General features: G+C 47.5%; 1 protein-coding gene across 6 annotated transcripts in view; it reads right to left on the minus strand.

Moving 5' to 3' along the window:
* ANKS1A (ankyrin repeat and sterile alpha motif domain containing 1A) overlaps window positions 1–21,594 on the minus strand; it is a 109,919-nt gene that overhangs the window by 25,331 nt on the left and 62,994 nt on the right. For 4 of the 6 annotated variants that reach the window (XM_042799964.1, XM_042799961.1, XM_042799965.1 and 1 more), the window contains 2 exons: window positions 13,706–13,772; window positions 3,981–4,087 (listed from right to left, as the gene is read on the minus strand). In XM_042799964.1, the coding sequence (XP_042655898.1) occupies window positions 3,981–4,087; window positions 13,706–13,772 (174 nt within the window). Of the gene's footprint in view, window positions 1–3,980; window positions 4,186–13,705; window positions 13,773–17,435; window positions 17,487–21,594 lie in introns of those variants that run through there. The other 2 variants (XM_042799960.1, XM_033009530.2) reach the window with 2 other exon arrangements.

A 21,594-nucleotide genomic window follows, 5' to 3' on the forward strand; every position in this document is an offset into this window, starting at 1 on the left:
CATCAACGCTTGTGACTCCCTTCTCTTTACTAGAGTTGTGTTGACTTGTTCTTCCCTGATAACCAATTCACAAGCCCTCAAAAACCTCCACAAGTTCCCAAAATGAGAATATTCTCAACAAGCCCTGTCAGACACTGCTCAGAACCAGCTGGTACTAAAAGTAATACTCTGTTATTTGTCCTGAATTCCCCCAAGAGAGAAACAGCACCGGCAGAGACAGACACAGACACACGAGGGGAGTCTCCTGACTGCAGTCATCATTCCCTTACCAAAGCAGACCTGAACCGCAACAGAAATTTTTAGTTTGCTGACACCTGAAGTGCTGATCTCGCAAGCTGGCGGGCAAAGGGTCCTGCTGGAGCAGGAGGCGTCCAGCTGTAAGTTACCAAAACTCCATCCCGGACACGGAGCTGGAATTCCCAAGAGCAGAGAAGCTCAACACTCACAGCCCACCACAGCTACCTGGTAAAACACACTTCTACCTCCCCTTCTTACAGGACAACCTGTAAATCACAGCTCACGTTACGGTTTACGTCTCCAGCCCTGCCTCTCCAGCCTAAGCCCGGGCACGCCGCAGGTCCCCGAATGGTCCTGCAGCGGTCAGCGCTGCCCCTCAGAGCGCGCGGGCAGACCCCAGCGAGGGAGCAGGATCGGTGCCTCCTCCCGGGGCCCCCCCGTGCCGCCGGAGATGCCGCTCGCACAGAGCTGCCGCCAGGCAGATGGCGTGGCCGGGGAGCCCAGCTAACCGCCTGATAACCAATCTCCGGATTTGGGCAAATAACGGAATTATTACTCTTGGAAACAATGCATGTTTCTGCCTTCCTAGATCAACATCTAATTAAGAAGCCCAGTATGTTTACAGAGCACTTTTTAAAATCACTTTACCATACTGCGCATTCATGAATCATTTCCCTTATCTGGGAGGTAAAGGCTTTTGTAACACAGGGCGCAAATTAACACAAGAGCCAACTGAAAATACGCAGGAAATGAGGAATTCCTGAAACCTAAACCGGCTACAAGAGCACTAAAAAGCACCAGGCATGCTTCTGCACCCCCAAGGTTTTGTCTCTTACCAACTCTCTACTAACCTCCCGGGTAGACAGCGCGTTTTAAACGTGTATTTTTCTTAAGTGAAGAACAGCACCAAACTCCACTGTGCCAGCAAACACGGGATTTCAGCCTTTTTCCCACTTCTGCTGCAGGATATGCTCTTTGTTACACTGTTTTCTTAACCCTACTTTAACTTACTACCTACTGCAGGCGGTGCATTATTCATAACTACATCAAAGGGCTCTTCTTCTGGGATGCTGCCCCCGTTTTAGAGCTGTACTATCCCTACACATCTAACAGTTTGCTCTTGCAATGCTTTTTTTGTTTACCCAACATCCAAGCTCCTTGTTTGCTCACAAAGGGGCACCTGGGGACTCTGGCAGGGAGGGAACGTCCTGGGCGTACCGAAAAAACCCCTCAGCACTATACGTAGGGAGCAAAGCAATGTGAAACCTTACACAGAAAACGCTGCTGTATCAAAAGACTCCAACTTCTTAATTTTTGCTACTAAAACTTAATTAGCCTCATAGCCCATCTGGCAATTTGCAAACTGTTACCCAGCATTCTTTGGACCTTGAAATATTTAACATAATGAGGCCCTAATAGGGACTAATCCTTTCACAGAAACCGTTTAACTTCAGGAAAATAATGCCACTTAGTTTGAAATATTCTTCATTAGCGATTGAATGTAGCAGTTAATAAAGAAATTGTTATGTAAAACAGAAAAGGAAAGGACAGCCTGCCATGCCAGGAGCCAAGCACCAGGTCCCTGCAGTAGCTGCTGCACTAGCCAGCCTCAGTGTTTACAACGATTTTAATAATTCATCTGAGAACATCAAAATCACTACTGAAAACAAATTAACTACCTGTTCATCATCTGTATTGTATCTGAAGGTTTTACACAAGGTCAGAAGCTGAAGGCAAGTAACACCACAGAGGAAAAGATTCTTAATAATTAAACTTTCATACTGGACTGACTGTATTAGCTTGAAGTTCCCGGGACTTGGATGAGAGGATTTCAAGTCCCTCCTGGCATGAGTGCCAGAGCCAACTTCCGAGTAAAAGGGATAAGCAGCAAAATGGAAACCAGCCAGCATTTGCAGGAAATCTTTGTTACATTATTTGACCTTTCCAATTTGAGAGGAATGAGCAAGGAGAGTGTCCCATTGCCTGAAACCAGCAGAAGCTGATTTCCTAAACTGGGAGCAGGTAATCGGCGTTGGATGGGGGAGAAAAACATCCAGCCATGAACAATGTTAAAAAGCAACTCCTACCACATACACCATAAAATCACATAGTGGGACATATACAACAATGACAAAATTCTGCATGAGATAGTTTGCAACTGAAGTGTTGCTATTTACTGCAAATAAGCACAGTCAATAAAAATTCCTAGTTCTGAGCCTCCGGCTCCTACCTCTTGGGGGACAACTGGAAAGTTAATTTCCTTCATTATTAAACTTCTGTGCTGAAAGAGATCTATCATCACACTCACCATGCAGGGCCAGTCAGAGTAAAGGCGTTTTTATCTGCTACCTGCTGGAGTGAGAGCAGCCCACTGATCCCACAGAGGTCAAAGATCCACCAGGAGAGGATCCCAAGCGGGGATCTGTGGGGTCATATTGCATTTAAATTCATTGTACCAACTCCAGAGCACCCCAAAACCTGCATCAGACCGCCCCAGTGTGAAGGGACGCCGAAACCTCGCATGGAGCTGAAGGCACCTGCCTGAAGCACAGCGGTTCCAGGGGCCGAGGGGTGGCTGGAGGGTTGGGACCAGTTGGGTGGGATCCTGGGGGGCTGGAGCCCCCCGAAGGGCCGGGCTGGGGACGGGGAGACAAGGGGATAAGCTGCTTGCCACGCAGGCCAGGAGAGATGGCTGGATGATGCCACAGTACTCAACTTACAGGGCTCCTCGGAGATCCCGAGACATTCCCAAGGGCATTTATCCCGTCGGTCAGGTCATTTTTTAAAAGAGCAATTACATCCTGCCTTTAAGTACCCCTATGGACGCTGCTCCGATGTGCACTTCCTTCTTGCTCCATCCATGCCCTCTCCAGTCTTCCCTCCTTTCTCCAGCTGCCCCCCACCTACCCTCACCACTGTCAGATGGCTGCTGTATTTTCCGAAACCCCTTCACCCAGCTCACAATAGAGCTGTCAAGCACACGAGGTGATATCACCTCTGCACACTGTTCACAGTACCAAAGAGATGCCCCCACTCGCTTTCCAAGGCAGGATATCACATTAGCCCAAATGACTTTTCCAAAGGTTTGCATCCACTTTTAGAAATACTTTACTTGCAAAACTGGGAGTCCATGCTCAAAAAGCATTTCTTTAAGCCATGCAGGAAGAACCCTCCTGCAGCACCAAGATTTTCTGTCTTTGCAGTTCATCATTCCATGTGAATTCTCAGATTTTTATGTCATGCAACTTTAAGTTTCTAGACACCGGTTATTAAAAAACCACTCAACATTAAGCATTACCATGCTGTCACCATTAGGTTTCAGAGCCAACAGTATCAATGCAGTCAGGTACAGCTCATAAGTATACTTCCAGCAAGAGGTCTACCGCCTCCTTCACAGTCCAGAACACAGATTGCTCAGTGATTTCTTCAAAACACTAGTGGCTTTCAGTTCCCATTTCTGGAGTAAATTGGATAGTAAAGATTTAGGGGGCAGAGTAAATAAAATTTTATATGAAAATATCAGTGAAAAAGCTGTAACACCTGAACTAAATGCGAAGCTGATTGACCCTGACCCGACACAACCCTCATCTCTTCCTTCTGCCTAACCCTCTGCACAGCCCCAAGTCCGTTCTGCCGGGCTGCAGACCCCAGACCTGCCCTGCGGCTCACGCGGGGTGTCGACACCGAGCAAAGGTTTGGCCAACACATTTGTTAGAGCCCGCGGGTCCCACCCAGCAACTTACCAGGAAGCGGACATCATCAAAGCCGTTCAAAAGCAGCTTACTCTCATATTGCTGCAGGCCAATGGACTCCAGCCACTCCCCGACACTCTGCTCCAGCATCCGCGAACCTGACGAGAGAGGAATCGGCAGACGCTTGAAAAGGGAAAAACCGTTAAGGCGGTAGCAGCGGCACTCTGAGGAAGACAGATGGCATTGCCACATCATAGTCATTACCATAAAGAAACTCAAAAAAATTATGCTCAGAGTACAACAAATCAGCTGGCAGACAATTCCTCTTGTGTGCACAGACCATGGACAACGAGCTTCCAGCGCCTCCGCGGGCTCCGGGTTCAATCTGTATCCCAGTTAACACTCAGAGAAAGAAACACCTTGCCCGGGCAAACTGTTCAGAAGCACTCCTGGGACCATGACATCACATGCACTGCTCTCAGGGCTCAGGCGAGTTTCTTGCCAGGCAAACACACGAAGCCCAACCCCACGGGGATGCGGATCCACTCCTTGGCTCATCTGAAGGGGGCGGGAGGAGGGCAGCAAACTCTCAGCCAAGGCATTCCCCGCCAGTCGTAGGCGCGAGGGACTGGAGCGGAGCCGCTCACGAACGCACAGGGGTGCGCCGGGTCCTCTCATCCATGCAACTTCGGAGGCAGCACCCGGCTCAGCGGGCCGGCGGAGAGGGCCAGGCGCATGGGAGGCACAAAGCAGCTAGAGAGAAAACACATCTTCATGCAGCTGAGACACAAAACAGACATGACGGACTTTCAGAAAAGCAGCAGAAGCCAGACTAGAGCAGCTGTCCACAGGAAGACATGCAAGACAAAGAAAGCACACAAACTGCAGCAGAAGAAAAGAAGGGCTTATACTTTTTTTCCCCAAGCAGTCCTGAAAGAGGCAAACCATGGCAAGGGCTTTTTCTCGCCGTTATCGTGTTAAGAGGAGCAGAGGAGCGAGTGACCCCGAGCACGAGCCTGAGAGCTCTGGCACTGTCATTTTACCACCTGTCTGGGTGCACGGCATTCCAACACGCTGCTCGGACCGGGCCGGCTGCACCGGGGAGCCTAACTACACCGCTGCACGGGGTGACAGCAAGAGAGACAGAGGAATCAGTACGGTTTTCACCCAGTACATTCAGTCCTGCCAGGTGTTTGGTGGTGCATGCTTGTATTCGCCCCTCCTTCATTTTCTTCAGCTAAGCACAGCTGCTGCATCCGAGCCCCTCATTCGAGCAGGGAGCAGCTCTGGAGGAGGAGGCATTTTAGTTCCTTGTTTCTAAACCACATCAAAACAAAAAGAAACCAAATGCAAGCACGCTCTCTCCTTTTCCTGCAGCAGCTCAAGTCCAAGACGTGCCCTGGCACCTCCTCTCAGCCTCTGATAAGTGAGATTCTTCCTGACACCCTATGGAAGCTGTGCAGACAAGCTCTCCCTTCCCTCACCCCTGGGGAGAGAGTCCAGTGACTCGTTACTCTCCTCTAGAAAAGCTTGAGACCTTTGAGGTGACAAAAAAGTTCAGAGATCTCCTTTTCACCAGGAAATTTGCTATGCAAGACAGGCAGAATTTTTCAGGCTTCTTAGCACATCTCTTTCAAGGGTATATGCAAGTAAAAAGATGATCAGGAAAAGCAAGTTTGCTTTCTTTGAACCTTCAGGTCAGCTGAAGCTGTGTGGTACCTTCCAAGCCATCCTTCCCACCCCCGCCCGCTGCAATGGCTGCACAACGCAGAGCTCACGGTGTTATCTGGAAATTCTTGGGGTAAGGGATCCTGCTGCTGCTCTGGTCCACGGGAGAGCTCCTCTGCTAGGCGAGCCGCGCTCGGCGAGTTCAAGAGAGCTGGCCAGTCTTTCTAGTGCACACTGCAGCACGAGAAACGCGGAGATCACAAAAGGTTTCCGTCTCCCTCCCCTAACACAGCCTGTGCAGAAGGGCAGCATCTAAACCTGGAATTCATGCAACAAGCTCCCGCTCGCCCGGGGTCTCCATCCTCCGCTGCCGTCGATCCCCGCTGCTCCGCCGGCAGCCAGGCAGCCGCGTCCCCTCACCAAGCGATTGTGTGTCCTTGCAGAGCGCTGCAGCGGCGCGCTTTGTCTGAAGGCAGCGAGCTCCACGCTTGCCGTTCCACTCTCAGCCCTGTCTCCTGCTCTCGCACTGCCTGTCCCTCCCTTCTCTTCATCCTCCTACCCCTCCCAGCTTTTCCATCCACTGCACGAGCAGTGAGCAACCTTCGCAGCAGAAGCGGCAGGAGAGGGGAGGGAGACAGCAGCCTTGTAACTCTCGAGTGGAAATTACTGACTTCTCAATATTTACTCGGTGATGGACTACATGGCTTGGGTTTTCAAAAAATGACGTTACAGGTCTGCTTTGACAGTTCCAAGTGATTTGTGGCTGGCTCATATTTAATTTACCGAGAGAGAGGTGAGGAAACTGCTTGCTGCCTACTACAGCGTTTCTGGAAGCAGTCAGGGTATTGGCAGGGGGGAATGAAACCACAGCAGTTCCTTCCTTCGAGCTCCTGAATTTCATTTAAAAAAATTATTTACTCTACTAAACGTAGAGTGTACTTTGTACACTCGTAAACGTATTTCTGCTTTTAAAGCAGAAACCTACAGTGACACCAAGTGCAGGTTTCCTGTTTTTAAAACCACTTCAAAATAAGACAAAATGAAGGGGAGGGGGCTGGTACCTGGAGGGAGGGGAATAGAGGGATTTACTTGAAAAAGAAGAGAGCAGATGCCCAAAACATCCTAGGCTGAAAGTAAAGAAGCCCAAAATACACGCGATATTTGCACGTTACAAGGATGACAAGAACAAATGAATCTGTCACTGTGCCCCCCAGCAAGAGCCCAATCACAACTTCTGATTGAAACAAACTCCTAATTCTCAGCTCCAACCTTCTCCTTATGCTCCACATTTTAGGAATCCTACCTTTAAAAGGTCTGCAGATAGCAGAGGGGGAAACAGTCAATAGAGTGTAGTTAAAAATAATTAGAGTATTTAAAAGTTGCAAAGAAAGCAAGCCAAGCAATTCAGTTCCCCTTGTAAGACATTTTTTAAGGAACAGCCTGCTTCAAAGAAAACAGGAAAGGGAGAGGGCTACCAGGGCTCAGAAAGGTCCAAGTTATTGTTTTAATAATGACCTCTAGTGCAAAGTTTGAGTCTGTTTGGAGGACGAAATAAGTGTGTGGGCCATGCCAGACAAAAACCACCACCCTGTTTGCTCATGGAAACCAATAATAGTTTAACGTGATCTGGTGTGGCCTGAATACACGAGTGTACGTGTTGATGAAACCTCTGTTCACACACAAAGTGAACATGCAAAAGAACCCAGTCAGGCAGTTATTGCCACAACTGGGGATGATCATCAGCTGAAAGTCCTTAAATGCACCGAGGGGGCTATAAGCTCAGGCAGTGCATTAGGCAAGATGGATGGGCGAGGAGAATGTAGTCATTAATGCTATCAGATAAAAGAAATACAGCCAGCATCCAACTTTACTGGAACTAAGATCAATTAGCCAAATGCAGATTGCTAACAAATGTCTCCCTCTTTTGTCAAGTAAAACACCGAGCACATTCCTCGTATCTCAAGTCAACTGCAGAGTTAACACACCAAGCCCCAAATGCATTCCCTGTCCAGTGCAGCATGCCTCCTGCCTGCAACAAGATGATTTATTGAGCAGAGACCACTCATCTCTGGTTTTGGGGAGAGAAACGTTGCCTCACAGATCACTGTGACCAGTAATAAGACACAGGTTTCTTGTTCAAAGCCAGCGTGAGATGAGACGCTGCAGTGCAGTGGGGTTGAGATTCTGCTGCAAGACCTGTACTCCCCTACTCCTCGGAGTCACATCCGGAAGGAAAAGATGATCAGAAGTGGGTGGCTGAAGCTAAATAAATGTGTGACTGCAAAACACACATGCAGAGAGACACAGACTGAACACAAATGTCTGTTCCCAGGCCAAAAAACCCTTTAAGGCAAAGATTAGGAGGAATCCAGTATCCTTTAAAAAGGAGGTGGTGTTCCTTGTTTCCCCAACCTCCGAAAAGTACTTATCAACACAGATCAGCGACAGAATTCTCCCTTCCTCCCATCTACACCATCCTCGGGAAATACATTTGGAAGGTTTTAGTACAAGCTCTACCAGGAAATCAAAGGGTTAAACCTGTTGGCCAAGAAATTGATTCTAGCTCCAAATTCTAGAAAGATGCCAGGATACATCTAATTATCATCCAGGGGCTTCAGAAGTTTAATGTGCTCATCCCTAACAACATGGCGAATCCCAGAAGTTTTGTTCCCCTGTTTTATGGTGCGCTGGGTTTGCATGTGGGGTTTTTGGTAGCAGAAGATGGGGCAGTGATCCCTGTGAGAAGCTTCACAAAGCTCCCCCAGCCCCAAGCTGGACCCACCTCTAGCCAAGGCCAAGCCAATTAGTGATGGTGGATGCGCCTCTAATAATGTATTTATGAAGGAGAACGTGGGAGGGGGGTTGCGACTTGCGAGGAGAAGGTGAGAGGAGGACACCTGTGTGAACAGCAAGGCCAGTGGAAGGAATGAGAAGGAAGGGGGGGGATATGCTGGAGCAGAGCCCCCCTCTATCCCGTGGTGAGGTGGCAGGGTAACCCCCCCTGCCACCCATGGAGGTCACTGGTGGAGCAGAGGCCGACCTGAGGCCTAGGAAAAGCCCACACCAGGACCGGCGTCTGTGCTTAAAGAAGGCCTGGACTCTGAGGGAAGAAGCAGCCCCACTGTTGTGGTTCAGCACTGGGAGGGTTGCAACAAGCGGGGAGAACATCGCCGGGGCAGCGTGGGGAGGACTGACACAGGTAAAAATTTGCTGAGGACTGTCTGCAGTGAGAGGGGAGGGATGTGCGGCGTTCACCCTCCATCCTGAGGAGGAAGGAGCGGCGAGCTGACTGCAACCCCCATCCCCTGCGGCGCTGGGGGAGGAGGGAGAGAGATCAGGAGGGAGCAGAGTGGAGCCGCAGAGGAAGGCGGGGTGGGGGGAGATGGTTTTTGGAACGTGGTGGCATTTCTCACTGTCCCGCCTTGTCTGCTAAAGTGTTGATTTTGTAAGCATTTGAATGAAAGTGCTGTTCTTTTTTTCTTCCACTAACAAGTCTGTCTTTTGCCCACTAATGGATGAGCCACCCCTCCCTGTCCTTATCCCGATTCCTGAGGGTTTTACTTTATTTTCTCCTTCCCATTCATGAGGGGGGAAGGGGTGAGGGAATGGCTGAGTGGCTCTCAGTTGTCCTCCGGGTTCAAACCAGGACATATGGAAAAAAGCTTTATGGTACAAAAAACAGCTATTTGCTCAAATTTGTATGGGAGGTCTGGGGCATGGCAGAGACCTGAAACCAAGTGTCCCTGCTTTCCCTAGACACTGCAGTTGTATGCGATAACTGACTGTACAAACAGACTCCGAACATACTTATCTCCACAGTAACTGCCAGGCAAAGCATTTTACCTTTACAGGCAAACTAGTGATTCCAGACGCCAAACTAGTCCGGAGTCCCCACACCCTCCAAGTCCACCCATTTTTGAGGATGTGAGAGCATTTGGAAAGTTCCCTACAGCTCCCTGCATGTTTGTGATCTGAAGCATTAAAACAGCCCTAACGAAGCCCTGAGGAGCAGAAGCTAAACACTGCTAGAAAACAAAAACGTCAGGGCGCACACACCCTGGGACACCCTTCATCCTCACAGCAAGGGGCTGGCAAAGCACTGCCTGCTCTCTGGCTAGCTGCACTCCTGGGAAAGGAAGGAGAAACGGGATATGTATAGCAGCTGATCTGCATATGAGAGATCCCAAACCAAGCGTAACACAGCACAGCCTGCAGGAAAACACCCGGCTTAAGGACAAGGCAGCTCCTGGGTCCGCCTGCTTCCAGAGATGGGTGACCATTTTGCTGAAAACTCCCTGCACAACGGCAGCTTTTGCTGAAGTGCTGGCTCCTCCTCTCCCCTCCATGTTAGCCCTCTTCACTAAGGATATTGATCCATCACACATGCTGCTACAGCTACGGCCTGGCTCGGGGAGCAGAGGGCTTGTCATAAAGCAGGATGCTAAACAGTTGCCGTTGGATTAGAACAAAAACCACACACCATTTTGCATCCCCCTGCAAAGCCATCTGACCCTAGAAAATATAAGCCTTAATCAGTATGTTGTATCTAGGGCAGGCATAGGTTAAACTCCCACTGGGAATGCACAGTGGATTCCTCCCCACCAAAGCAAAAACTCAAGTGACAAATGGATATGAGATAAGCTTTATTATGGCGAGCGTGAGCTGTGTGTGCGGACACATATTAGCATCTCATCAAGAGGAGACGCTGCCCACCCGGAGCAGTTCAGATGCAGCAGGCTGGAGGTGAAGGATTTAAAAGGACAGAACCCTTTGCAGCTCTCCAGCATCCTCCATCACACTGCAGTAAAGGCAAACAAGCTCTCGAGTTCTGCTTTTGTCTTTGCTCCTGATTTAAAGGCAGAGAAGGGAATTCATCCTTAAAGTACAGGGGGGAAGCACCTCTCCTGCAAGCAGCCTTGTTTAGTGGATATCAATACCTACAGGAATACTCAGAAAAAGCTGAGCATCATCCAAATTGAGGCTCGTGGCAGATTAACTACATCCAAAGGGCACGGCCACCACGACACCCGTGCAACTGCCACCGCCCCAGTCCTGCTCTCAGCACAGCCTAACAGAAGTGGCCGGGGAGGACAATCCTTGCCCCCAGAAACCCAAGAGACATTGGGAGGAGGCCGTGTCCCCAGACAGGCAGGACTGTTCCTGGCTATTGGGATGGTGGCACTTGGTCAGCCAGGAAGTATCCCAGAGCACAGCACTGCCACAGCTGCACTGCTCCCCTCATCAGACAGCATTTCCTACAACAGCATTTTCAAGATTTTCTAAAACCTTTGAGCAGTACATGATATTTAGGCACCTTCGGGCCCAGACAGCACAGTTCACCGGCATCCATTTAATCAAGCTCTGTACATTCTGTCTTACTACAGACAGCTCCGTCTCAAAAGGCACCATTAAAACCAAGCAATTATCTCCTCCCTTGAAGGCCATGGACTTGACACCATGCAGGATACAACACACCCGAGGACCCACGGCTCTGCCTGCAGCAGCGCAGAGGACAGATTCCTTAACAAACTGCTGGTTTCCAGAGGGAAGCTGCATCCCGGAAGAGAAGAAATAAAATAAACCTCCCAAGCAGCTTGGAAATGCAGAAGCGTTGAGACAGTCAGGTGGGAACAGGGTAGGATATTTCTCTGCTCTGAGAACTGTACGGAGACACGTCTAGGGACATTTGCACTGATATCAAAGCATTCTTCCTCTGTTAGTTCCACCTCCCCTTCACCTTTACTTTCCTCAAAAGAAGGCAAAAGAAGTATAGGAAAAAAGCTGGTAAAATGGCAAAATGATCATGTTTGATGTGCAGAGCCAAGGCATGAAATGAGGACAGTGCAGGAGCAACGGAGGAAGATTTTTAACTGAGACCTGGTGTTCTCTGCTGCTCCAGTCCAGATCCTGAACACAATCTCGGTACAGGGTTTGCTATTCCCCACACCCCAGTCGCCTGTACTTACAGCATTTATGGAAATGAGAGTGTTTTAACCCAGGATCATCTCCTGTCGCTCTGATGCTGCATTGCGGAGATAAGAGTTATAATAGTTGCAAACATGGCTGGAGGAGGATGTTGCTCTGTTTGAGGAAAATCAATGCACTAAATGACACTATGATTCCTTCTTCACCTTGTTTTATGGAAATTAGAAAAAGCAAAGGCAAAATGCACAACTAAATCATCTCACTATAAAGTTTTATCACGAAATTAATAAAACTACATACTTCAAGGTCACAGAAGTATGTAGGTGAAATATATAGAAAAAGAAATTGTCATGAGATTAATCTGACTTGAAGCAACAACAGGGCATCTAGAGTTTTACAGGTGGAAAGTTGGAGAAGAAATGTTAAAGTGTTCCGGCAAAAACATTTTACGAGCTTCAGAAAACCAGTAGTTCTGCTGGAAAATTGCTGCAACACTCCAGCTACTCTGGACAGATTGTTTTAGAGCCTGGGTGGCAGAAGCTGCTCTTTATGCCTTATTCCATTGCAAACACACTAAAACCTGGCCCTCGGTGGGCTCCAGCTAAGACAAACTGCCTGAGCAGGACCCTTTGCCCCACACAGGCTTTGCTCAAGCAATCCTGGTCCCCAGGAAATGTTCCTTAATCTGTGAAATAGAACCAGCCTCCAAGGGACACCTTCTCACACAAGCCCAGGTACGCCGAGCCCCGCCGGCGGCCAGACAGCCCCTCGGAGCCCGCGCCTCCCCTCGCCTGCCGGCTCACGCGGAAGAAAACCATCCTGGCCCGCAGAGGAGCTTTGTTTCCAAACATGCCCAGCAGTGAACGTGCAGCCAGGATGGGTGAACTCCCGTGGAGATAACATGGATATTTGATATCTCAGCTATAGTCACTCTAATGTACAATTCTAAATATAAAATTCCCATCCCTTCCTCCCAGGGCTGAAAAGATTTTGTGAGCCTTAAAGAACAAAACACTAGAATGTGGAAGGCTATAGAGAGGTTCTGCTCATTTCCAAAGGGAGAGACCCACACTTACATAATGACAAAAAGCCAGAAAGAAGAGCATCTTGCTACTGCGCTATGTATTTGAAACAAAAGCAAGACTGTTATGAGGACTGTGAGACCAGCCAAAAGACAAATATGCAAGGGCTCTGTTTCAGACTGACTGCTTAAAGAAAATTTTGTTGCTATCCACCAGAAACTTGAGACAAACGTATTCTGAAAGGCAGAAGAGAACTGTAAGCAATCAGCTTGACTTTCTCAGAGGCTATGTTGAGAACAACAGTAATAGTAGGAGCCAGGAAATCAGTAGAATTTCTATCCCTAGGATAACTGGCTAGCCTTTACACTATCTTCAGCTGCAAATTAGATTTTTTTCGTATGTGCAGAAAACCTGATCTTCCTCCTACACACTGAGTGAAGACTAGTTGTGAAGTTTTAAGTATCAGAAGAGAGGCTGTTGGACTGTGGGAGCAGGGGCAGTGAGCCAGTCACACTGGAGCTGGTTTTACTGCCGCAAGCCTGCAGAAGAGCACAAGAAGCATCCCAGACCCCCCCCACAAGCCAGCAACTCTCATCTCCACCTAAAGGAAAGGACTATAGGCAGTCACTTCAGGTACCAAAAGGGACCAATAAAAACTCCACAATTCTCAGCAATAAGCCTTTGTTTACAGTTACTCGAAGGTGTAAAACATCACCACAAAGCTTATCATATCCTAAACAGTAATACTAAGCCCCCAGATTTATAAATAGGCGGTTTCAAGAAGAAACCAGACCCCCTAAACACACACACATACACACTGCTGTCACTGGGATCATCAGGGTCCCCCCCTTTCCCAGCAGGTCAGGGGTACCAGCTGCAATGCTCTTCACCCAGCCCATTTCCCCCAAAAGCCTGCTGGGAGGGAAGAACAGCTGCATTGTATAAAATTAAATGAATCTACCAAGAGGAGTATTGAATTAAAATTGCAGGTTTCAGTATTGAGCATTACGCTGGGAAGCCGAGGTCTGCTCCTGCTGTGCCAGAGCCTTCCTCACCCTTCTGGGAGCCAAAGCAGGTTAAAAAGTTCCACACGCAGAAGTCAGCACCTTGTTTTTGCACAGAGCACAATCAAGACAGACACACACAAGCTGGGTACGCTACCTGAGATCCTCTGCTGCTCCTGAGAAAAGTCAATGCCTTCGCCGATGGAACTCATGATTTTCTCAATCTGAAAATAAATAAAAAAAAAAAAGCACGTGCTGTATTATTCATAAAGCCTGAGAAAAAGTTAAAGGCAGCCCCGGGATTTCACCTGCCACACGACTGTTGAAGAAATTCAGGAAAGGACGTTAAGATACCTCTGACCCAGAGAAGGTACCCTTAACACCTTGCCTGGAAAAGTCTTTGTAAGGGTGGATGATTTAGAAGGGATGTGAAGAGGTTGGGACCCCGCAGAGTCTTCCCTTCCACAACTTGCCAGTGCCTGAAAATAAACAGCTCCAACAAAACCATCCCTCTGGAGCACAAAATTCAGGAGAAGGAAAGGAAGCCCAAACTCCTCAGCTCACCCTGTACAAACATGCAGCCCCACCTTCACCAGCAGCAAAGCCTGAGAAATGCAGGTCACTAACTCTTTCACAGCACGTAGCAAGTGAACTCGGCTTCACCTCAGTCTGGGTTTTGTTGGGTATTTTTGGTTTGGTTTGGTTTGTTTTTTTTAAACCACCACATTTCCCAAATCCTGTGTGCATGTACGCTGTGCTCCTCACCACTGCCACTGAGAGCAGAGATGCTTAGAAAGAGTTTGACAACAGATCAAGTTTGCAAAAGCAGCAACATCGCAGGGGCAAATGCCTTCACTACCCAGGAGAGGGAGCTAAAGACAATTCCATTCCCTGATTTAAGCAATTCAGTCAACCGCTCAAGGCAAACCTCATGCAATTAAGAAAAAAGGTAGAAACTAGCGTCTGAGATGGTGCCTTTTCAAGTCCACTTAAGAGTTGCATATAAATGACTGCATTTACCACCAAAAAAAAAAAAAAAGTTAATGCAAATGGCAATTTCCATACAACCTACAGGATGCTTTCTAAATGAGAATAGAAACTTTTCAAAAACAATTTCTGAGCAGAATTTGTAAATTGAAGCTTTCTAAAGGAATGTTGCAGAGGGAAAACTGACAGTGACTAGGTTAATTCTTGTAAGATCAAAGACCTGATAAATTGCACCTCAGTTAGTCAATTCAGAATTTTCAATACTCTAAAGCTCTAAAGCCCACACCTTCCCAAGAGCAATGAGACACTTAAGAGGCTCAGGTCTGGTTGCTTACCCCAGTCTTCAATCTATAACCGAAGAGAAAATTTAAAAAAAAAAAAAAAAAAAAATTCAAAAAAGAGCCCCCAGTGGGAGGTTCTCGAAGAGAAAAATCTCCCAAGAAAATATTCCTGCAGTTGCTGTTGAATGCAAAGCTGACGCATTGACTGGCAACGGAAAGTAGGGGGGGGAAATAAACTTCAACTCTCACACAACTTTTTTTTTTTTTCCCCCCTCTGGTCTTTTAAGGATAGATTTGTGGAAGGAGTCCAAGTTCTCCTGGACCTCATCCCCCATCCTCTGCACTGCCTGCATCCCAGCACGATGCCTTGCTCGGTGCAGCTGCACGACCTCCCAAAACCGCCCGGCTGGGGAGCGGGGCTCCTGGAAACGCTGCGAGGCGCTGGGAGTTTGCCTTCCATTCAATGTCAACGGCAGCTTGAAGCTGAACTCCACTAGGGAGGAGGTTTTTTGGTGAAACAAACAAAAAAAAATAGACAGTCTTAAAAGGCTCCTGCCAAGTCAGATCTCCAATAAAGTCCTTCCTGTTTGTGTGGGGAACAGACAGGCAGTGCACTTGCAGCATAAAATCTCACCAGGGAGAAGGCATTCATGCAATCTACAGAAGAGTCATTAAAGGATGTGGATCCTCCACCCCTAGAAAACCACGAGGATGAGTACTTCTACAGGGCTTGAAATATGGTTAATGCTAGCTTACTGGGAACTTTGAAGACCAGCCTGAAAAAAAAAAATAATTACTCAGAATTCAACCATGTAAGGAAGAAAAGTGAAGTGTGTTCTAAAAAGAGCTTTCAGTCCAAGGAAGGGTTTTGAAGTCACTGGACGCACAGGTCCTGCCATCGGCACGCTGCCCTGCAGCACATAAGGCAAAAGCATTTATCCCTCTTCTGCCCCTGGCCACGACCAGAACTGGAACGGGACCTTCGCTAAAAGTGCTGGGAGATCCCTGACCCCGGAGCCGTGCAGGTCTGGGACAAAAGCCAGACACCACCAGACGCTGACACAAGGGTTAACAGTCACTAACAGGGTGACAGGATGAGTGATCAGATCCCTTGTTTCGTAGGAGGGTAAAAACAACAAAGGAAAATTGATATCAGAGCCTGGGACATGAAAGCTTTTACTTACAGAAGACAAGTCATTCAGAACTTTAATCAAAAACTGCAAGCTAGCTGTACAAGAAATGGGATTTTGTGTTTTAACTCAAGTTTAAAAAGATGGACTAAAAAAGGATGAGGCCACATAAAAGGCAAAAATATCCTGATTCCAAGTGGACAAAGGCAGCCCTTCAATGACAAAAATCAAACACAGACAGGGTGCTCCACTTTTCAACTGCTCACATCACTAGCCGTTGATTCAGATAAAAATTACATGGCTAGTCATCGTGTCATCTGATCTTGCTATTTAGACTCACTGCAGCTGAATAAGGAAGCCCCAGAAATATAGCTTTGAGAACTGCAAGAAAAAGTTTTTTTTTTTCTCAGCTAACCTAAGGCTCGTGTGTAAATCAGTAACTCTGCAGTATCAGCAACAGAAGTGTGGGATCAGCTAAACTGGAACCAGTTAAGAGGAAAAAAATGAATTTCAAGTCTGCCTTGTGATACTGACTTTTACTTCTACCCCAATTTTGCCTTTTAACTCCTTCCGAGGCGTTTGTGGCAGTCACCTTCACTCCACCAGCCCCACTCCTCTCCACGGGCTCAGTTTTAAAGAACTTTTCCATTTCTCATGAGCTGTGAGGGAGCCTGAAGGACGCAGAAGCAGCTTCTGCTCAAGTCTGCAGACAATCTGAAATAACTGAGAAGTATTAATTGCCTCATGTTTCTCAGCAGAGGTTACTGACTAAAGCCCAGAGGTAACCTAGGTCTCACGATGCATGTTTTTTCCAGTCACCATTTTGGCAAGAACCACCTGCCTTATCTGCTTTTGCCCCCCCCGAAGCAGCAAACGCTCCCCAGCAAAGTCTTGAAATTTTGTGGTGCCCTTATGTGTCATCAGTACATAAAGGCCATGCAAGACTGGAGGGAAATACAGGGATGGGGCAAAACAAGCCTCATTTCCAAATAAGACCAAGGGCTTTGGTACGGACTGTCTGATTCACCGAACCCGAGCTGCGGCAGGATTGCTGGGACACTGCCACAGCCCCGAGGGCTCGCTGCAGAATTTGGGTCTTGAGGTCAATTCAGTTCAAGCTCCAGAAGTTTAAGGGCATTAAGCTTTGAAGATTTACGTCGATTAGCTTCATTACAAGGTATGTTTCTAAGCTGGAGCCGCTCTTGTACCTACTGTCTGGGATCTTTGTCTGAAAGATGTTTACTTCAGCGGGATCTGGAAGGCTGTGGGGTTCTTTAGTCTCATGGGATCATTTGGAGCAAGAATCACTTGGTTCCAGCCAAGCTTTTCCTATAACCAGTCACCAAGAGGGAAAAAAAAAAAAAAAAAAAAATAGGTGGGGAGGGAGGGAAGAGAGGAGGTGAGGAGAAAAGCGTGGTTGTTCAAGCAGCCCCAGCTCCCTCCGACTGTCTCCCAGCAACAGAGGCAAAGCGCTTTGCAGATCTCTTACGCTGTGCTGGGACCCAGCTCTGAAGACGTGCGGGGACCGCTGCCGGCGCTGCTGGGGAAGGCAAAGAGCACAAGAGCATGTTTCCATGGCAGATTCAAACCCCGCATTTGCAGCCCCTCTTCTGTCAGAGATACAACTCTGAACGCTATTTGGCAAGAGCCAGGTAAGCTCCCTCCCATCAGATGCTTGTTACCAAAAAATCCCATTTATTTCCTGGCATTTTTGCATCAGTGGAGCCAGGATTTTGCCCTCCCCCACCACGCCCCATGCTTGGATGCCCTCTTCCACTCTTACCCACTTGCAGTTTTGCTCTTTCACGATGTGGGATGAAGGACAAGAGAAAGTTTTAACTTGATTTTAGAAAAGATCAGCTCCTCTGCTGTGCTGCTTCTGGGAAGAAGCAATGCCTACTGCAGTACTATGGCCCTGGAGTGGACAGTACAGGATAAAAAGACTCTCCCCATCTTTTCACTACCTCTAAACATAGATAAGAGTTTTCAAAAAACAGCTTCTCCCCCCACGCAGAGGTAACAGGCGCTCAAAAGCTGCAGACAAGAGGACAATGTGAATTCAGATCACAACCCGCTCTGCTCTCAACAGACTGGATGAGTTCCCCTGCCCAGGGCAGGTCTGACACCATGAAAAATTTGCTTTCTTCCCTGCATCCCTTTTCTACAACTAGATTCAAACTGCAAATTAACTCTGAGTACCAGGCCAGGTTCACTTGTTTCCACCGCACTGCCCTCCCCGAACAGGAGAGGGACTTGATGGTTTTCAGGTTCAGACCCCAGCACTGACAGCTCTGCAATTAAACACAGCAGTGAGGACTTGCAGGTGCTTCTTCAGCATTAAAACATCCATGAATTTTTCCTCAAAAGCAGGGAATTGTCTTGTGCTATATAAAACGGAATGAAAATTAAATAATCATATGTCCAAGGATTACCTTTCACAACCCATCCTTTGCCAAACATCGGTTTGATCCAGAGGCAGTCATGGTTTTTTACAGTCTAAACAGTATTACAATTAATGCAAAGGGAAATCCTGCTTCATGCCCGTGCTCTCCACAAAAAGAAAACACTCTTCCATGTCACACACCAGCTCAAACACCAGTTTATTACCGATCATCTTCATTTAACTGTTAAGAGGTTGCAAAGATGAGAATACAGGGCAAGGACACAAACCTAAAGAGAGAATGAACACTTTAAAGCATCCCTGTCCTCCACAACTGGTCCTTAGCTGCACTCTACGGCACTAAGCTAGGGCTTGAAGAGAAAATACCTTGAAAATAGCCTATGCTACAGTTTTTAGGCTGTTCTCTCCCAGTGGTTAATTATTAAAATACAAAAATACCATGTTTAAATATAGTGCTGAAGTTCAGACTCAGTTGTAGCCTGAACACTCAGCTCTGATTTGTTTTGGCTTAACCTGTTTTTTTCCACTGAAGCACCAAGTATCCATCTCTGAGCAGGTTATGGGGTAGGTTTGGGGTGGAGTTTTCTTTGGTTTTTTTTACACCCACAGAAATAAAACTGCAAAATGCTTTCGCCTCCTAAATGAATACAATCAGATCTGTTAGTCCTAATCTAGAGGGTTATAGTCCTAACCTATAAAGGTGTCGGTTCATTTTGGGCAATGAACCCTGAAATCATACCAGAAAAGGAGAAAAATTATTGCAGAGCTGAAGTACTTTGGGAGAAAGAAAGGCTGCAGGGATGGGCGAGTGTCATTCATTAAACCCCAAAACAAAGAATGTGACGGGAAGGAGTTGCAGAGCTGTTACCAGTATGGAAGAAAACTGATTTATCTTCACATTTGCCTACATTTTGCCAAAAAGTAAACATACCCTGAAAAATGAAGCTGGGTGTGGCTGAGAGTCATCCCGGGGCTGGGGAAGTGGTAAGCTCTTCCATGAAGGCAGGCAGCCATGAAAACATAGCAACTGGCAATTTACTCCAAAACAGAACTTTATCTTAAAACAAACTATCCCAAGCAACTGAGTTCTGATTAGTGGAGAAAAAGGTATTTATTTGTAGCCCAATAAAAGCCGAGCTAGCTTGGAGGACACGCTGGATGATGAGGTTTGTTCTGCTGGCAAGACAGAGGACATTTCAACACCAGAGTTCTGCAAAGTAACTCCCCACCTCACAGCGCTTGTGGCAGAAGCATCTACTGGCTTTCTACACAAGCAGGATGCAAAATATCTCCTTTTCCTCTAATACCACCCTGCACGACCAGGAGACCCAGAGATGGACAGGTTCCTCATCTTCTGTGAAGAGAGAGGTGCCAGGTACAGGGCACTGAAGCCATGAGGGACCCTTCTCCCCCGACCTCCCCGCTCCGCAGCCAGCCCTGACACGCTTCATTTTCACTCCCCTGCTCTGACAAAGTCGTGGTGTCCATATTAATAATCTCTCCCGTTTTTCCTCTCCAGAGCCAACACTGGAGTTTGGAGCCAGGGAGTCCATTGAGAGAGACAGAAGACGATTAAACAAGTCCCAGGGTCTTTTATCACCAAAATAAAAGACAGCTTCATGCAACAGGAGCTGTCTGCAGCAACTCATTTGCATGCAGGGAAAGGAAGCTTCATTCAGAAAGCACAAAATTGAGCAACACTCCATTAGTGTGACACTCACCCAGGTTTGGGGGCATCTTTATGCTACTAGAGCTTTCTGCAAGGGGCTTAGAAAAACCTCACCTATGGCTGAAAAGCCCTTACATTTGCTATTGATATAAATGCAGAAGTTTTGTTCTCAGTCTCGGCATGCAGCATCCGTGATTCCAAGGACACAGCAAGGTTGTCCTGAGAGAAGAAAAAAAATACATCTACATGTGCATGCCAGCGTTTGGATGACCAGATGCTGCCGGGAGCTACAACTACCCTAGCCCCGGCCAGTTTATAAGCAGGGTTTCCTCTGCTCTCTCCATCCCCTCCGAGAACAACGGGTGGTCAGAGCATCAAGCCACTTCGGACACTGCTCTTCACTGCTGCTCTGCAGGTATATCCCCCTGCATTCCCAGCCAAGCTCCAGGCTCTGTACCCCCCCAAATCAGCTCTGCTTAGAGTAAATGCATGCTTCCTCGCTTTGAAATTAAGGCGGCCGAGCAGGAGGGTAGATTTGCGTGTGTTAACGAGGAGGCTGGAAGTGCCCCTAAGACACCGGGCTATGTCAGCCAACCTTTCCAACACCTCCCTCACGCACACAAACACACACTCCTGTACAGGGAGCTTATTTCTGAGAAGCCAAATATTACCATTAAAATGCAGATATGCCTTGAAACACAAGTGAGTGCTACTTTGATGCTTTTATGATGGAAAAACAGTTTTTGGAGTTAACTCAGGGGCACTGCATTAAAACTCCAATGAAGTCTTTTCCCCTTAAATCACTATAACAACTTCAGACTTGTTAAATCAGGTATGAGCAGAATGAGATGTAACAGATTGCTTTATTCTGCTTTTTTTTCATAGGCTCCTCACTGCTGCATCAGCTCCTGCTATCTGGGCAGCTTGAACAGGGAACTACGTGTTATCACCCAGGGATGATTTAGAGCTGAAGGTGTGGCTGGGCATGTGCACATACTTACACGCACACATGTGTAACTACAGCATGTTGCCTCTTGGAACCGAACCAGCAGAAAATGACTTTTTTTTTTTTGTTTTTTTAAGTTGAGGTGCTTCCTATGGTTCAGCAGTTCACCCAAAGGTGACAAGAGTACCCCCACCTCTGTGACGGGGGGGACTGCCAGCTTGTGCCATCATCAAGAGCATTGGGGGACAGTAACTGGGTTTCTCCTCAAAATCTCTCCTGTCTCGTGCTTCCTGGGCTTACCTTCCCTTATGATACAATTTCTGGTACCATGCACCATTTCCCATCTCTTTCTGAGCTCTGCACGTAGCAAAGGAAAACCCTGTGTGGGGTCAATGCCTTATGCTACCTCTGTGGCCCTTTCCCAAATGGGCAGCTTAAAAATCACCAGTCGTGGAGCCTGGTCACAAGGAAGATAAGCTATAGCACGCCTGCACACGCGTCAAACAGAAACACTGAGCAATAAAGTTATTCAGATAAAAGTCTATAATTAAATAAAACCACACAGAAACAAATGGCACACTATCTACCATATGTATGGTATTAGTGCATTATAATGACACCCTGTAGCATAA

Source organism: Tyto alba, unplaced genomic scaffold (genome assembly GCF_018691265.1).
Source record: "Tyto alba isolate M040663 unplaced genomic scaffold, T.alba_DEE_v4.0 Super-Scaffold_30, whole genome shotgun sequence".
Lineage (NCBI taxonomy): Eukaryota > Metazoa > Chordata > Aves > Strigiformes > Tytonidae > Tyto > Tyto alba.